The 15,629-nt window shown below is 40.6% G+C and overlaps 1 protein-coding gene across 2 annotated transcripts; it reads right to left on the bottom strand.

Annotated features, from left to right (window-relative positions):
• Nucleotides 1–259: 259 nt before the first annotated feature.
• On the bottom strand, nucleotides 260–14,434 carry si:dkey-206f10.1 (adenylate cyclase type 8). Of its 2 annotated transcripts, XM_061052073.1 has the most exons (22): nucleotides 14,133–14,434; nucleotides 13,927–14,041; nucleotides 12,331–12,542; nucleotides 10,839–11,582; nucleotides 9,354–9,503; nucleotides 9,044–9,174; nucleotides 8,750–8,861; nucleotides 8,532–8,659; nucleotides 8,138–8,296; nucleotides 7,290–7,524; nucleotides 6,947–7,117; nucleotides 6,734–6,834; nucleotides 5,595–5,796; nucleotides 5,128–5,220; nucleotides 4,770–4,930; nucleotides 4,511–4,592; nucleotides 4,190–4,348; nucleotides 3,729–3,875; nucleotides 3,373–3,465; nucleotides 3,108–3,222; nucleotides 2,769–2,971; nucleotides 260–1,920 (listed from the first exon to the last, which is right to left on the bottom strand). In XM_061052073.1, exons 3-22 carry the CDS (start codon nucleotides 12,508–12,510, stop codon nucleotides 1,705–1,707), a joined length of 3,582 nt encoding a protein of 1,193 aa, XP_060908056.1. In that variant the 5' UTR covers nucleotides 12,511–12,542; nucleotides 13,927–14,041; nucleotides 14,133–14,434; the 3' UTR covers nucleotides 260–1,704. The 2 variants fall into 2 exon arrangements, with proteins under 2 accessions (XP_060908056.1, XP_060908055.1); XM_061052072.1 differs by having other exon boundaries at nucleotides 13,927–14,434.
• Nucleotides 14,435–15,629: the final 1,195 nt, after the last annotated feature.

The raw sequence follows: 15,629 nt of genomic DNA on the forward strand, positions 1-15,629 counted from the left end.
TGCAGTCTACGGTTGTGTGTTAAGACCAGGTTAAGACGTATTTCGATTTTTTTTAGAAGGCTTCAGTGAATGAGGTTGATCTTCTTGACTGGAGCTTGAAAGATTTTATATCCGTTTTCTTTGAAATAGCTCGCAGTACTTTTGCCTCCTCTTGCAACACTTCTCTTTTTCTCCCTCTCATCCTTTCAAGAAACTGTGTAACTTTTTCCACCCAGCTGTTCCCAGCACAACTCTTCTTTGTACAAATGAAATGAAATGACAACACTTGCATATGTTGTCATTACTTTCTTTTATCAGCGGAAAATGGACAGTCGAACTTTTTTTTGTAAAAATAATGAAAAAACAATTTACACAGGAAAAATAACACATTCTTCACCCTTTTCTAGCATTCAGCTTTTACACATTTCATGAGCCAAACCTTTATAAAAACCTTATTGAAGGCCTATCTAATCATGTTTTAAAAATAAACTGGGGGACAATGACGAACATTTCCTAATTTCTTTCATTTACATTTGATTTTAGATAAATTACTGGATACCATTTTAAGTTTGTTTTTGAGAGGATTTGTATGTGCCAGTTACTGTACAAAGTCCAGGATGTCCCAAGGAAAAGCTCATCAATAAAACATTAATTACATAATAAATCAAATTTGTTACATAAGACAGTCACATTATCAACACTATAATGTTTATAATTAAATCATTATTATATATCAAATTGAAAATGCTTTGCCAGGAATATTTCAATTGAGAAAAGCAATCTCTTTTAGAAAAACACAACCTTGTCTCTCCTTTGGTTTTTAGTATAAAAGAAATTAGACGACAAGGGAGACAGTATAAGCATTAAGTTCCACCGTTGCCGTAAAAATACAACTTTTGTTCAGGAACAGAAGTTAGTGTGAATTGTCACTTTCAGATTTTTGACTAAATGTTTTGGTAATCCAGAGTGACAATGACACTGACATGTGAGCTGCCAAGACATACATTCAGCAACACACTGGTGAAGAGCATTTACAGAAAACAACAGTGCAATATGACACCAAGCAGCCAGGTATTTATTAAAAAGGAAAACAGGATTCCTGCTTCATTTTGTTGATTGAGAAAGAAATATGCAGATAAAAAGTCCCACTACGAAAGATACTTTAAGCTTATTTAATAAATGGATCAGTCAAAATGATATGTCAGCTTACAATATAATATAACATACTGAAAAACTGTGAGAATATTTAATGCAAACAAAGTAAAAAACAACAGTCAGTATGATATAGGCTTTTGGTCTGTGTGAGGTTGAGCTGGTTGTTTTGAGGTATTCTGTATTTTGGCTTAGAGGTCTGAAGATCTGCTGGAGGTTTATTCCAGCAAAACATTTAAAAAAAAAAGACATGTTGGTGGGTTAGTATAGCACAAGATGAACCGAACACAGTGCTTATAAAGTGTAAATATGGCAATAACATGCAGAATGCAGTACTGATAATCTCTAAAGCTTATCACATTTGCTGTAAAAGAGGCCTGTAAGACAGTTAGGTCCTATAAATAAACTCCGAAGAGTCTTTTCAGATAGCAGAAAGCAGAGGGGGGACACAGCTGTGGAGGAAACAGCCTCACTCTTCTGTGTCTGTGCAGCTAAGCGAATTGGGGAAAGTGTAAGGTACAGTATAGGTCCTTCCTCTATCCTGTTGTCATGTGACCTTAAACATCCCCTCCTTCAGCACTGCATGGAGCAGGGAGCCAGACTGAACCCCGTGTTGGACTCTCTTATCTTTTCCTTGTTTCTGGCCTGGACCAGACCAAACACCACCCCTGCAAGCGTCATGCGTCCTGCCGTCCGACCCCCCGTGCGAGCGTCTGTCACCACGTTGGCGCGCTTGCTGCGCATGGTGCTGATGAAGTACGTGCGGACTTTTCCCTGACTCTCGCTCACCTGCAATGACAGCAGAGTTCACATGATGGTTGGTTATCCATCGTTAAGGTTTTTCATTAGCAATAGTTTTTCATAAATATGGCAACAAGGCATTAATAAGTTCACATTCAATGCACTAAGGTGCCTTCCTTGAACAACTGTTGTTTCTTTTCACCTTTAGATGTCACTCTTGTCCCCTTTTGCTGAGTAGAGCTTATTCCTACACTTGTGCTAATCATTGATTTAAAAAAAAAAAAATAAGTAAAGCATGCTAAGTCACGTCAATGGATTACTAGGATACTTTAAACTGAACAGAGGTAGATCTGTAATATTTCCAGCTATGACATTCTTACAAAAGAACATACATGTGTATTAGAATAGACCCTTTTCACAGAAGACAGCACCCTGAAACTAAAGCAGCAAAATGGAATTCAGCCGTCACTTCTTTTGATATTTGAATCTGTGCATTAGGGTCACTACTGTGACATGTGGGAATGTCCTCTATGAGAATGAGCGGTACAAAAACTAAGCCTTTTAACAGATGCAGCCATGTAATTTGCAAGTTGTTAAATATGACACCATTGTTAGACTGCTGGCAAAAACAGGAGTATTGCAGGTGTTCTCAATGTTACTATAGGGTCCATGAATAACATCAAAAATGGAAATGACCCATCCTGCTCTCAGGGGCATTTACTATTTTTTCTTCTTTCCTAGCCCTCTGTTTAAAAATGTAACCCGTAAATATGCAGAATCAATTATCCCTCAGCTAGCCCGTGCATGGGATCTTTCAATAATAGAATTAATTAAACGAAGAATATCAACATCACGGGTAACGTCAACAGAATCATCCTCGTCCTTCAGTCACTCACCCCTTTGACAAAGATTTCTCCTCTTAGCTCTAAGATGAAACCCCACTCGGCCAGGATCCTGCGTGTGGCCTCGGGCACCTGGATACGTCCGCTCACACCTGTGCTGTCCATGCGGCTGGCCAGGTTCACCGTTGACCCCCAGATGTCGTACTGCGGCTTGGTGGCACCTATCACCCCCGCAACCACCGGACCATGGGCTATACCTGTAAACAATGCAACACAGATACATTCATCATCCACTTCAAATCACTACGACACAAAAGATGCTTGATCAGAGTAGTTTACATCACTTTTCCATCGCTCGTGTGTGTGTGTGTCGGAGCCAGACACGGCACTTACCCACACGCAGCTTAAAGTTTTTGGCAGACAGCCTGTTTATTTCTCTAAGGGTCTCTTGCATTGCCAACGCAAACAAAACCAGCTCACTCAAGTGATTCCATTGATCCATAGATGCCTGAGAGAGAGAGAGAGAGAGAGAGAGAGAGAGATGGCTGTTAGATACCAGAGAGAGAGAGAGAGAGAGGCTGGGTGGAGAATGAATGATGGGAGGGCAAATGAAGTCAAAACAAAGTAATAGCTGAGTGTGCAACAGAAGATCTCCCACCTGTCTGTCTGGAGCTAAGCCAGACGCTGCCATGTAGCAGCTCCCAATGGTCTTTATCTTCTCCACAAAGTGGAAGTAAGACTCCTCTAGTAACTGAAAGAGAGGGACCACACTACACATCAAAATCATATATTGCTTTCAGCTAAAAAGGCAGCAACTTAACGGAATAACACATTCATATAGCACATACAAATAAAATACGTAGATGAACTTTTATAGCCTTTATACAGTTGATTAATCTTTATCCCGTTTGCAGAAATGATCCTTTATTCAGATTCTATTTTCTACTTAAGAGTCGATACATGTTCTAGATCTACTACGCTGGTCACACTTTGATTTTCTGTTCTCGTTCGCACCTCATCAAAGCCAGCAATGATCTCATTCAGCAGCCGAAGACAGTCCACTCCCTCGTGTTTGATCTCTTTCTGCTCAAAATACTCGTTGAATCCAGCGATGGAGGCAAACATGACACCCACTTCATCATAGGACTGCGAGTAAAGCTCCTGATATGAAAATGGGTGTCAAGAAATGTCCGTGTTTATACAGTTTATGGACTGAGTAGTCAGTATGCCTTAAAGGTAAGAAGGTAAGAGGTCAGCTGTTCCCACAGATTCGCTGTTAGATTCATGAAAATACATTTCAAAAATATGAAACACCCAATGCATAGCGCTTAAAAATGTCCACACACACACATCTGAAATGAATAAAATGTGTTCTCATAAAAAGTGTCTTAGTCATGGCTTTGGTTACCTTCAATTTGACTCAAGTCATTTGCTGTTCAAGTAAACACAACATAGGAAGAAAAACTTTTTTTCACCTCATCGTATTTGCTCCTGTCAAGAAAATGTCGTGCCACATGCAAAGGCAGGATGTTGTGCAACAGACACTCGTTGTGTTCCCGCAGTTCCCTCATGTCTTCCACTTCCTGTTGGGCCTGCAGACGCCACAGGAAGTCCAGCCTGGCAGTGGCCTCCCACTACACAGTAAAGGACAGGTAGGAGGACACACACCTTTACCCAACCACTTAGGCGAGGTTCTCAAACGATATGGTCTCAACAATGCAGGATCATATTTCTAGCCTGCATTGAAATACTGAACTTGACAGCAGCATAGTGAAATCTGCGGCATTCGCCATTACCTGCCGTCCATTGTAGAAGACAGCGACAATAAACATGAGCATGAGAAGGATAGAAATCGCCTTTCTCCTGAAATAGTGAGACCTGTGCAGTAGTTAATGAAGAAGAGAGGACTTTAGAGGCGTAACATGAATATGTGATCAACAATCCAAAAACAATACATACAGTATACTATCCACACCAACCGTTTGAATTTGTTTTTATATCTAAGCAAAACAATGAATTAGAATTAGTTTTTCAATAGCCTGAGCTGAATCTGACCCGTGCAGCACATCGTGGCGTGTGAGTGAGAGGAAGGCCAGATGGATGAGGTAGGAGTAGACGGCCACCACCAGCAGCAACACAGTCAGCTTCAGCAGAGAGTTTAGACGCAGGAACACAGCACAGGTCACCATGGCAATCACGCCGCTCAGCACAAACACCTGAGGAGACAGATTTGTTTTCATTGCATTATCACTTTGTCAAAGTTAAAAGTCCCAAAAAATATATATCTGATAACTTTGTGTCAAGAATGTGTGATGACAATACTCAGTTTCATAAATACTAAACTTTTTTTTTTTTGTAGCATCGAACAATTCTGTTGCGTTTTGTTAAAGAAGATCTTTAAAGCGCTGCATACCTCGGGATGACTGCAGAGGGTGAATGGACGTGAGGCTGTATTCATCCTGTCCATTATATCAGCTTCTCCTGCGCCTGTGAGGATGCACCACACCTGGAAATAACAAAAGAAGACACAAATCACACAAAACCTACAACCAACATACTGAAATATTGACATATATTCATTGTTTTAACTGTTTTGTGTACATTATTAGAATCCGATCCTAGAAGTGCGGTGTAATTTTCAAAGCTAACATGTTAGTAGGGAGGTGCATCTTTTTTTTTTTTCTCTATGTGCATTAACATTTAAGGGCAGATTATTCCAATAACATGAGGACATATGGTAGGAGTGCCTTGATTTATTGAAACGCCTATTTCATTCTATGACATCAGGCACAAACGATAAAGCTGTATAAAGAGGAAAATACGTCAAGAAAAAAGAAACTTTCATCAACATTTTGATGAAGTACATAAATCTTTGCTCACCATGTCAGTGGAGACTAAGCCAAAGTTAATTAAGATGGCGGTGAGGGTGAGGAGGTTACGGGCACTGTTGTTTTCATGGATCCAGCAGCAGAACTGCTGCAGTGCCGCAGGAGCACACTTGAACTCCTCAGCCAGAGCTACAAATAGAAGCAGCATGTAGGCAAGCAGGAAGACTGAGAACTGAAGCACAGCTGGAAACAGCCTGCAGCGAGGGAAGAAGAGAGGGGAATGAAGTTAAGTAGAAAATAGGAGGGTGAACTCAAGAACCAACATGTGAAAAGAAAAAACTGGTGCGAGAAAGTGTAAAGTTAATGTAAGAGGAGATAGCAGCACTATTTCATTCCTCCTCAAGATGGCAGCAAAGCTAAATAAATAAAAAGTTCAGAACCTACGCACAGAAGTTTCAAAGGGAGGCTCACAGTGTTATCAGTTTATGTAGGGTTATGACATGGACCCTCAACAGGAAGTGGACGTGTCATCTGATTCTAAAAACATGACATCGATGCAGAAGTGCCTGAATAGCACCAGAAGCTGCTCCAAATGGTAATTGTATGAGAATAACCAAACGTTGTCTTCATAACAGCATGTTCATTTGGTGACAAATCAAACCCATTTGGAGTACAATAACGATAAACAATGCTTTTAGGGCATGGCTACTTTGTAACTGACAAGATGCTGCCACAACAACTTGAAAAATGTCAGGCGTAGCTTTGTGTTTGACCAAAAGAGTCTCCAAGGAGTTAAGTGTACTTTGTTTTAAGCTTGCTTTTTTGCTTTGGAAAAATAGCATTCTTATTATATCACAGTTACCATGACTTTAAGTTTCACCTAACCCAGCTACTTTTAGTGTTAGCTGATTGCTAAGCCCTCGCTCCTCTACAGCTCCACCATCCTTTTCCAATTGAGGCACCCTGGGAAACCAAGATGGTGACTTTAACAGACCAAAATCAAAGCCTGAGAACAGTTGACTGGTCACACCTTCTTATTGAGTCTATGGGTTTAACCAATGAGTGCCAGAGAGCTTTTTTGGTTGTAAGCGCTTGGTTTTATATGTTTTAGTATCATTAAATAAAACACATGAAAATAAAATTCACTGTATATTTTGGCTTCAATCTAAAAAGATTGCTGAGGGTGCCTACCTGGGTGCAGGAACGAGGGCCTGCGTAGCCATGAGGAAGAGCAGCAAGATGAAGGAGCAGACCAGGTTGGAGTTGAACATTTCATCTCTCATCTGGCAGAACTGGAACAACCAAACAACGTCAAAAAAAAAAAAAGACAACAGACCACATCAAACCCCCTCCGACACGATCATTTATTACTGCCTACCACCGCATCCTGATAAACCTGCTTACCTTGTCCTCTATGTGAGTGTCTTTGAACACCAGGGTCAGTGGAGTGATGTGCTCCCTGTGCATCCGCTCACTGCTCTGAACCTCAATCGCTTGCTTGATGCGTTTGTTGATCTCCTTGGAGGAAGACTGCCATATGTTGGGCAGCGAGCCGTTTGTAAATGAGGCAAGAATCTGCAACACAAGAAAAAGATGCAAAAATAAATGAGGTTGGTGTCAGTGAAATCTGTCTTTTGTGGTTAAAGCGTCTATGATATGCCTTGTGCCAAAGGTATCAGGAGTGAAACATCTTAACACAAAGACAAGAAATGCTTTCTTTCCATTTTGTATCCCAGCAAGCACCTACACTGTTCATGTCCATGGCGTTGCCAAATGGCATGTCTTGGTGCCAGGTCCGATGTGTTTTCTGCACTTTGAGGGGCTCGACATGTTCGACCTTGTTTTTTTCCCCCTGAGCGCAGATGAGGAACGTGTCGATGGTGTGCTTCTGCAGAAACTCATTCCTGTCCCGCCCATGACCGTCTTCTGTCTTGTACATGCCCTCAAGACAGTCCAGTGTGGCCCTTGAGATGTGGATGCGTCTGTATGAGAGAGAATAACAGCAGTGAAAATCATTAGTGCTGTGCAAAGAAACATTCTCTCATCGTAATGGTGCAAATAATAATCAGACATTAACCGAGGGAACTAGTCCAACTAACTTTGATATCAAAATCGGCAACCGATATTCATGACAAGATGTATTTCTAATAATACATTAGGGGTGGTGGGAAGTAAAGGGGGAACATTTTGTAATATATGATGTCATTTCTTTGTACATTTCTACATAAATAATTGATCCCAAAAAAAAAGAAAGAAAACTGGATCAGGAGTTGTCCTGTTATCCTGCTGAAAAACAAATCAAATGACAAGAAATACATGGGGAGGAAGTAGAGAAGATTACACTATTTAACTTTTATTTATGGGAGAAAGCCCAAACTTGACAAGCCAAAAGTCTGTCAAGTATCAGCTAACAGGTTGTATTCACACATTAGGGATTGTTGTCCAATCAGCGGACTGTCTATGACTTATGGACTTCAAAAAAATATTTTATGTGTTTACTAGTTTTAGATTTGTTGTCACAACCACAACCACATTAATATGAAACTCAGAAGAAAAATACATGACAGAAGAACACACACGATATCTGCTGCTCACCCTGGTATACCCCCAGCCTCCAGCATGTTGGCAATGCTCACGTCCCATGACCAGACATCAAACTGCCATTTCTGCAGGCCCAGCACCCCACACAGGACAGAGCCCGAGTGGATCCCAATCCTCATGTCCATGTCAAAGTTCAGCTGCTGCCTCACATACCTACATTTGAGCGGTAGTAAAGCGGCTGTGTTAGAATACTACGTGCTAGACATTGAACTCGGTCATCTTTTACTGTGAGCTTTAATAGCTAGAGTCAGAATTCAAGAGACCAACAGAATTTCTCATGTGATTATCTTCTAACACATATACAACTGCACATGGTTTATTGTCCTGACTCGGAGTTGTATCTGTTAGGAGATTTTCTTTCATACCATTCCTGCCTATCGGGACTTACTGTATGGTGCTGATCATAGCCAGGCCCAACTCAACACAATGACGGGCATGCGCACGCTGTGGCTCAGGAACCCCTGACACACAGTAGTAACAGTCTCCCAGTATCTTTATCCGCAGGCAGTTGTGCTCCTTTCACACAAGACACAGAGGCAGAGCGAAATGAAGTTGCTGATATATAAGAAGTTGTGTAAAAAAAAGAAAAGACATTTAGATTCTTACTTCTGCCAGTCGGTCAAAGCGTCCAAAGAGCTCGTTGAGGGTTCTGACAAGATCCTGAGCTGACAGGTTCATGGACAACAGAGTGAAGCCTTTTATGTCTGCAAAAAGGATGCTGCAAAGAGAAGAACTGAAAATGTAAAGCTCTGAGCAGCTAGACGGACTATAAAGGGTTTTCAAAGGGTTTTCAATTTGAAAAGGACAACACCAAACCCATGAAATCAAATTTTAAAGACGAGACATCCAATTCCTTTGAAAATGGCTCTGTAAATACTCACAAACTAACATAATGTTTACCTGACATCTTTGTACTGGTGGATATAAATCTTGTGAAACTCATGAGGATTGAGTTCATCTTCCAAAGAGCTCATGTCAGCAATCATCTCCAAGGCAACAAAGCGAGGCAGGATCGACAGCACAAGACGCTCCTGTGTACCAAGATAAAAAAAGTCTATTTTCCATTGTATAGAATAACTTGCAAGACCCTAAGTTAAAGTCTGTAACAAAGTTAAATCAGTGAACAGTGGTTATATTGTGTTTCCCCCCCCCCTCAGTTCAGATACCTCCACGTCCAAACTTTAGCCCAGCACAGCAGCAGTCACTGTACCTGTCTTTGGTTCTCTTGCTCTAGTTTGACACGACCTTCGATGCAGCGCCTCGTCTCAAGAAAAACTTGTCTCTGGGCATGGTCTGTGAGGTAATGAATGAACAAACCGGCTGTGTTCATACCCAGGTAAAGCAGACCTTTTGCAAACACCTGCATCCAAGAGAAATTTTGCATTTAAACAACATATTTCAACCATGAAAAGCCAATATGTGTAGGCTGAAATAAAAAAAAATCAACATATCAATACCATCATTAATCATATCATCAACATAAAATACAGGCTGAAAGTATCTTATGTATCAGTAAAAAGGTCACAGACAAATTTGGCTTTTGTCGATAAAACCCTTAAAGGAAAACTTTTACACTTTGAAAAATTCAAAGCTTTGACGATTGGGAATGTATGTGACAGTTAAAACGCTAACATGCTTACATTCTGTTAGACGTTTAAAAGAAAAGTAGAATCTGTGATGATGTTAAAAGATCGTACATTCAGGTGGACTGATTCAAAGTAATACAAACTGTAATGATAGTTTTAAAATGGTTAAAAACTGTTAAAACATTTGTATGCTCCTAAAGGGTTAAGTTTATTTACATTCCTAACTTTAACTTTAATGTTAATTGAGCTACCTGCAATAGAGTTGATCTGTGATCTGCAAGGTGGTCTTAATCTGAGTTGGATTGCTTTTGTCTTCTACTACATACTTGGGAAAATCATTGACTTAAATTGTCCAGGAAAAACATTCACATTCGGGATTATTTCTCCAAATTCTTCTGGTTTGCTAAAATTTAAAACTGAGTAACTGAGCGATAGCAACTTCCTTATATGTCAAGATTTTTTAAGAGAAGTGTTTGGATTACATTTTTAAAACTTAGCACAGAGTAGTAAAGCAGGAGTGTGTGCAAGTGTGGAGCCCCTGCCTGGTTGCTGAGGTAAACCTGTAGCTGAGTCAGGTGCACTAACGTTTCCTTTTGAAGGTGAATATACCTTTCACATAATATAGACTTACCATATTTTGCCCCTTAGTAGTAGTTGTGTTATTTTTAATTGTGTTTAGGCCACATAAGGCTTTGTATGTAAAAAAGTGTGATACATGTATTTGGTCAATTTTGTGTATCTTAATGTAACGGCATTTAGGTGTAAACTAGATATTCTAACTACCTTATTTTACATTTTTATTGAGGCCTATGTGACTATTCATTTTACTGAGAACCCACGAACCTATCAATAATTTCCCCATTTTCAGAACTGTATTATAGGCAGATATTGAATTATCCTTTTAATGAAACCTTGAGCACTGCAGGTAGCTCTAGCATAGCAAGATAAAGGTATAACCCAGAAAGCTAAGAAAGTATCACTGTAAGGAATCTGATAAAATGAACTGTATAGTTACTTTGGCAGTAATATAATCTTGTTAAGAGATCTTTTTTTGTTTCATTGTGATACATTTATAGGAATTTCACGACACAAACAGCTGATTTTCTCACCGTTCTCAAAAGCAGCGCATCATTGTAGTAGTGCACTATCTCCACCAGAAGGTGTAGTATCGAGGTGAGGGAGCCAGCGCACATGGCCCACAGCAGAGGTAACGGCAGCAGGGTGTATGTGGCGAATAACGTGTACAGAACATACCACGAAGGGTCTTTTTCCAGTCCATATACCAGTCCTCCCAGCACCTGTGTGGTCTGTGACAACCAGCTAGCCAGGCCAGCGAAGTGAAGCCACCGTGGGGAAATGGAGTCTTTGCAGGTTAGCACTATGTTGCACAGTGCTATAGCTAACACCATGAACACTCCGGTGAGACAGCCACGCAGAGTGTCAGTGACCGGCTCAGGGGCCAGCCCCAGGTACAGCACCAGTACATGTAGCTTTGCCACTGCGTCAATAACATTACTGATGGCCAGAGAGTTGCGGCGTTGGTGGGAATAATGTTGCTGGTAAAGTTTCTCCAGGTCCCGAGACTTGAAGGTGTGCCTCAGGGTGGGTATGTAGACTCCTCGAATTGTGTGGCCCCAGTGCAGGAAGAAGTCGGCATCGCTGGCGTAGTCATGAAAAGACGCTCTGACGCTGGTTTGTGTGCCGGTGGAACCACGGGGATGGGATGGGTGCACCCTGAAGGTGGAGGAGCGACGTTTCGTGACCCCGCGTGAGGCCTTGTTGCGGATTTGCTTGTTGATTTCCTCCATGTAGGCATCCGTCACAAAGATCTTTTGTGCCGGCTCCACTCCCACCTATCAAATAACAAACAAAAAGGTTTGGACAGGGATGGTTTTTTCGTTGAAAGCAAACTGATTATGTCAACAAATAGTTTCCTATTTTAGCTTAGTTTAGTTAACTACCGGCTTAATTTTACATCACTTAACTGGTTCTTTTTGGCCACTGATCCTTGGGCAGTGTGTGCTGGCCCCCTTTTAAAGGCTTGGATCCGTGTAGTAGTATAGTGTTATTAGTGTAGGGTTATTTGGCTCAGATTTTGTGAAGACTTTTCACATATCTAAATGTCTGATTTTGGCCTTGCCAACAGAGAATTAATGAATTTTTAGAGCATTAAACAAAATTCGATTAACTTGTATTAAACTGAAGTTATGGTAGGCAACTCAAAACACTTCAAAAACAATGAAATATGAATCCAAAAAAAATATCTGTATGAATGTATACTGTTGGTGTTCAGTATTTTCTTCTGCTTATTTGGATGAACTTAATTAATTAGCAACATTTCTTTGGTGTACAGGCGATGTTGACTCTTGCCTCAGTGGCCTAAAAATTCATGTTGTCATCGCACACATTGTCCTATTAAGGCATCAGACATGAGTTCCAGCTTATTACAATTTTCTCAGTTTTGTGTAACAAGGAATGTTCAGAGTGTAAAGTGTTACTGCACATACAGTCATAATAATCCTGCAGAGGTTTTCAAATAAAACAGCTATTTTCATCTGGGTACAACACATCTGCTGGTTACTATGGGATACATCTTTTTACCTGGGCGCTGAGCTCCTGCTGGATCATGATGTGTTTCACAGCATTCTGCCACAGCATTTTTTTCCTCCGCAGCCCGGGGGACAGGGCTGCCGTCATGCAGGGTGGCTCGCAGAGCTCCATAGGGGAGACTTGCGTTGTCTCAGCAAAGGTCACCATGGTGATGACCTCTACTGACCTCATCCGCCGGGGCCAGATCAGGAGGAGGCCAAAGCCTGGACATATGGTTGAGGGGGGAAATAAAAGAGGAAAACATGTTAGTTAGCGATGAGTCAGAGTTACGCCACACCACAATGTGTTTTCTCTGACAATACATTAAGAACATTCACTTCGTCAAATCATAGATAAAACAGTCAGGGTTAGAACAAGTCAGCCTGTATTAACATCTAGTATGTCTCCTCTGCCTCTAAAGGACCTTTGTCAAGGAAATAACCCAGATGATATCACAGCTGTGTCATCAGGCTTGTCGGAGCTTGAACTCATATTTATAGACTTTCAAGGTCATGTATGGAAGATGTGGGTGTCGTGGGAGGACTGGTGAATGACACATTTAAGTTGCATTATGGGAGATCTGGAATCGAGTATTGATGAAGCATGTCTCATAGTAGAGACTATAAAGTTGGGATTTCTCAGCCTCTACCCCTACTATTTGTTTAAAATATGACTCATGTGAATCCCTAACTTCATGGATGTGAAGTGTTCCTTTAACAGTGTTCCTTGTTTTTTTTTTGCAAATTCTGTATTATTTGGATCTTCAATTCCCAAAAATATAGAAAAGAAAGAACCTAAACATACAACTTTTACAACTCTGGGATTTGTTGTTTATATTGCTTTGTGTTTAATTCTTGATGATTGCTTGTTGGACATAATAGTTAATTATTTTCTAGAATTTTAAATGCACCAACCCCACATCTATCAATCTGTTCCAAATGACTGCACTGTATATTGGATTGAAATGCTAAATCCTAATTGTTGTAATTGAATGTGTTATTTAACACAAATTGATTTTAGGGCCCATTTGGCCTTTTATATGACCAACCCTCCGTCAAATAGGAAGAATTAGTTGTATAACTTAACATTCATATAAAAACATGATGAGGCTTATTTATGGTTTTGGAGCCTTTTCCTGCACATGCTCGGCACGTTGGAAAGAGCCACCTGCTAAGCTCCACGTGTTGACACTGTGTGTGCCAGAAGAAAGGCGGCTTTCCAACAAATTATCTAGTGGACAGATTTAGACCTGAGCTGGTTAATGCGTTAAAGTCTTCCAGGTCCTTCTGGCTCTCAATGCTGTGGACCATCCTACTCGCAGCCACGTCGCAGCCATATTATTGTATCCACAGAGGACAGGTGAGAAAAACTCAATCATAACAAGTTAACCTATCAGAATAAAATACAAATACATGCAACTTGTGATTTTAAGCTTGAGGTGGATCAAGGATTTACAGCAAAACCATCTGCTGTTAAGAGTTAATAAGGGTGGATAAAGCATTAAGAAGTCAATGTGGAGTAGACATAAACCATATTGTTCTGGTGGACTTTATCAGCATCATCCTGAAACACAATAGTCTGACAATTGTCTGGGTTTCCAAAACTAACCTGTTTTGTTTTACATATTTTGCATCCTCTCCTCGTGTCCAGTATGTGCCGTAGGATACATTCAGCCAGCCCCTCATAATCCACTTTTTCCATCGCACTGGAATTGTACACAGGTCTGAAAGTTAAGGCATAATCCATGAAAAGGGAAAAAAGATATAGTCCCCAATGTGATGAAACATCTAAAAATAAGGAGCAGAAGGGATTACAATTTCCAGCCAAGATGTGGGAAGTCGTCCCGGCTGGATTGTAGGTCATCCCCACCTCGTCTGTTTAAAAAGAGCGTAAACTACAGCCGTGAAGGAGCAGATCTACAGAAGCAAGGAGTGCAAAGAGGATTAGTTAGTCAGCAGCCACTCTCACTGGCCTGCAAAGCTTAGATCAATTAGCATCAACACAATGGCAATATGAATGCAATGCTCCCATCCTTTGGCCACATCAGCCATGTGTTTTGAGAGCTGGGTTTTACGCGGTTACATCATGATCAATGCTTTTAGTTGCAAAAAGAGACGTATGGTTGAACAGCAAGAAACATTGCCTAAAAAGCCTACAAGCAGGTAAACAACAAGGACGATGAATCAACTCCCTGCATCACATATTACAAATTCCAAATACAGGTGTTTCCAAGATGGTAAAACAGTCTACTGCCACTAACATCCTCTTTTGAAGAGGAAAGTGTTTTTTTTTTGTAGTATACAAGGGACTGTTTCTGAAACCTTCTCGTACTTCTTTACTTTTTTCAATCCAGATGGCAAGGCAGGCAACTGCTCGGGGCCCCAGACCAGTAGGGGGCCCCCAGAGGGCTCACAAACTTAAACCAAAGCAGTGGCCCAAAATGTGCAAATTTCGCAATGACAGTAGGAAACCTCCCTAAGGGCCCCCCCCCCCCATCTGACAGCATTCCCTCTCGTTGCCCTGCTATTCGTCACATGCATTATTGCCATGAAAACCAAAGTTTGTCAATGACTGTCACCGAAGAAAATCAAAGAGGACTTTGCTGTCTATGGTAGAGAAAAAGAAACAGGAAAAAACTGGAGGAGGACGAAGCGTCGGCGGGCAGACATGATGGTGATGAACACTGGTTGGAGGGCCCCCCAATTTATTTTTGCCTGGGGCCCCGACAGGCTCTAGAATCACCACTGATCAAGCCATAGAAAGAAGCTGCAAAGCAAGGTATTACAGTCTTTTTATTGATGGTATTTCTCTGTAATCTATACAAACTCTAACTTGTAAAAGTAAAGTTATGTAAACCATCTTTTATCTTACCTCTTGATAAAAAAAATGAGGTAGCAAAGTGATGATAACTTGTTAATTCTCATGTGGACTTATAGTTGTTTTTGCTTTATCAGGCTGTTGTTATCGTGTCTGTATTGTTTTCTAGAAGCATTATAGAATGAACTTAAAATTGCCCTTAAATTTGTTAGTTGTTTGTTCATGTTGATATTCTTTCAACAAGTTATACTAAGCTATTAAACTAGTCCAGATACAGTTAAGAATCATATGTTTATAAAAAAATATGATATACTTTAACAAGAACAATTGTAGTCTCCTACAATTCTAACTTTCATTAAATGGACGATTTTATCCAAAGGGACGTCCATCAGAGAGCAAGTAACACAAGAAAGGATCTAGATAGGAGGAACCAACGTCAGTAATTGAAAACAAACAGTTTTAAGTCTGATCAGACACACAGGTGCTGAAAGGCA

Source organism: Labrus mixtus, chromosome 12, assembly GCF_963584025.1.
Source record: "Labrus mixtus chromosome 12, fLabMix1.1, whole genome shotgun sequence".
Taxonomy (NCBI): domain Eukaryota; kingdom Metazoa; phylum Chordata; class Actinopteri; order Labriformes; family Labridae; genus Labrus; species Labrus mixtus.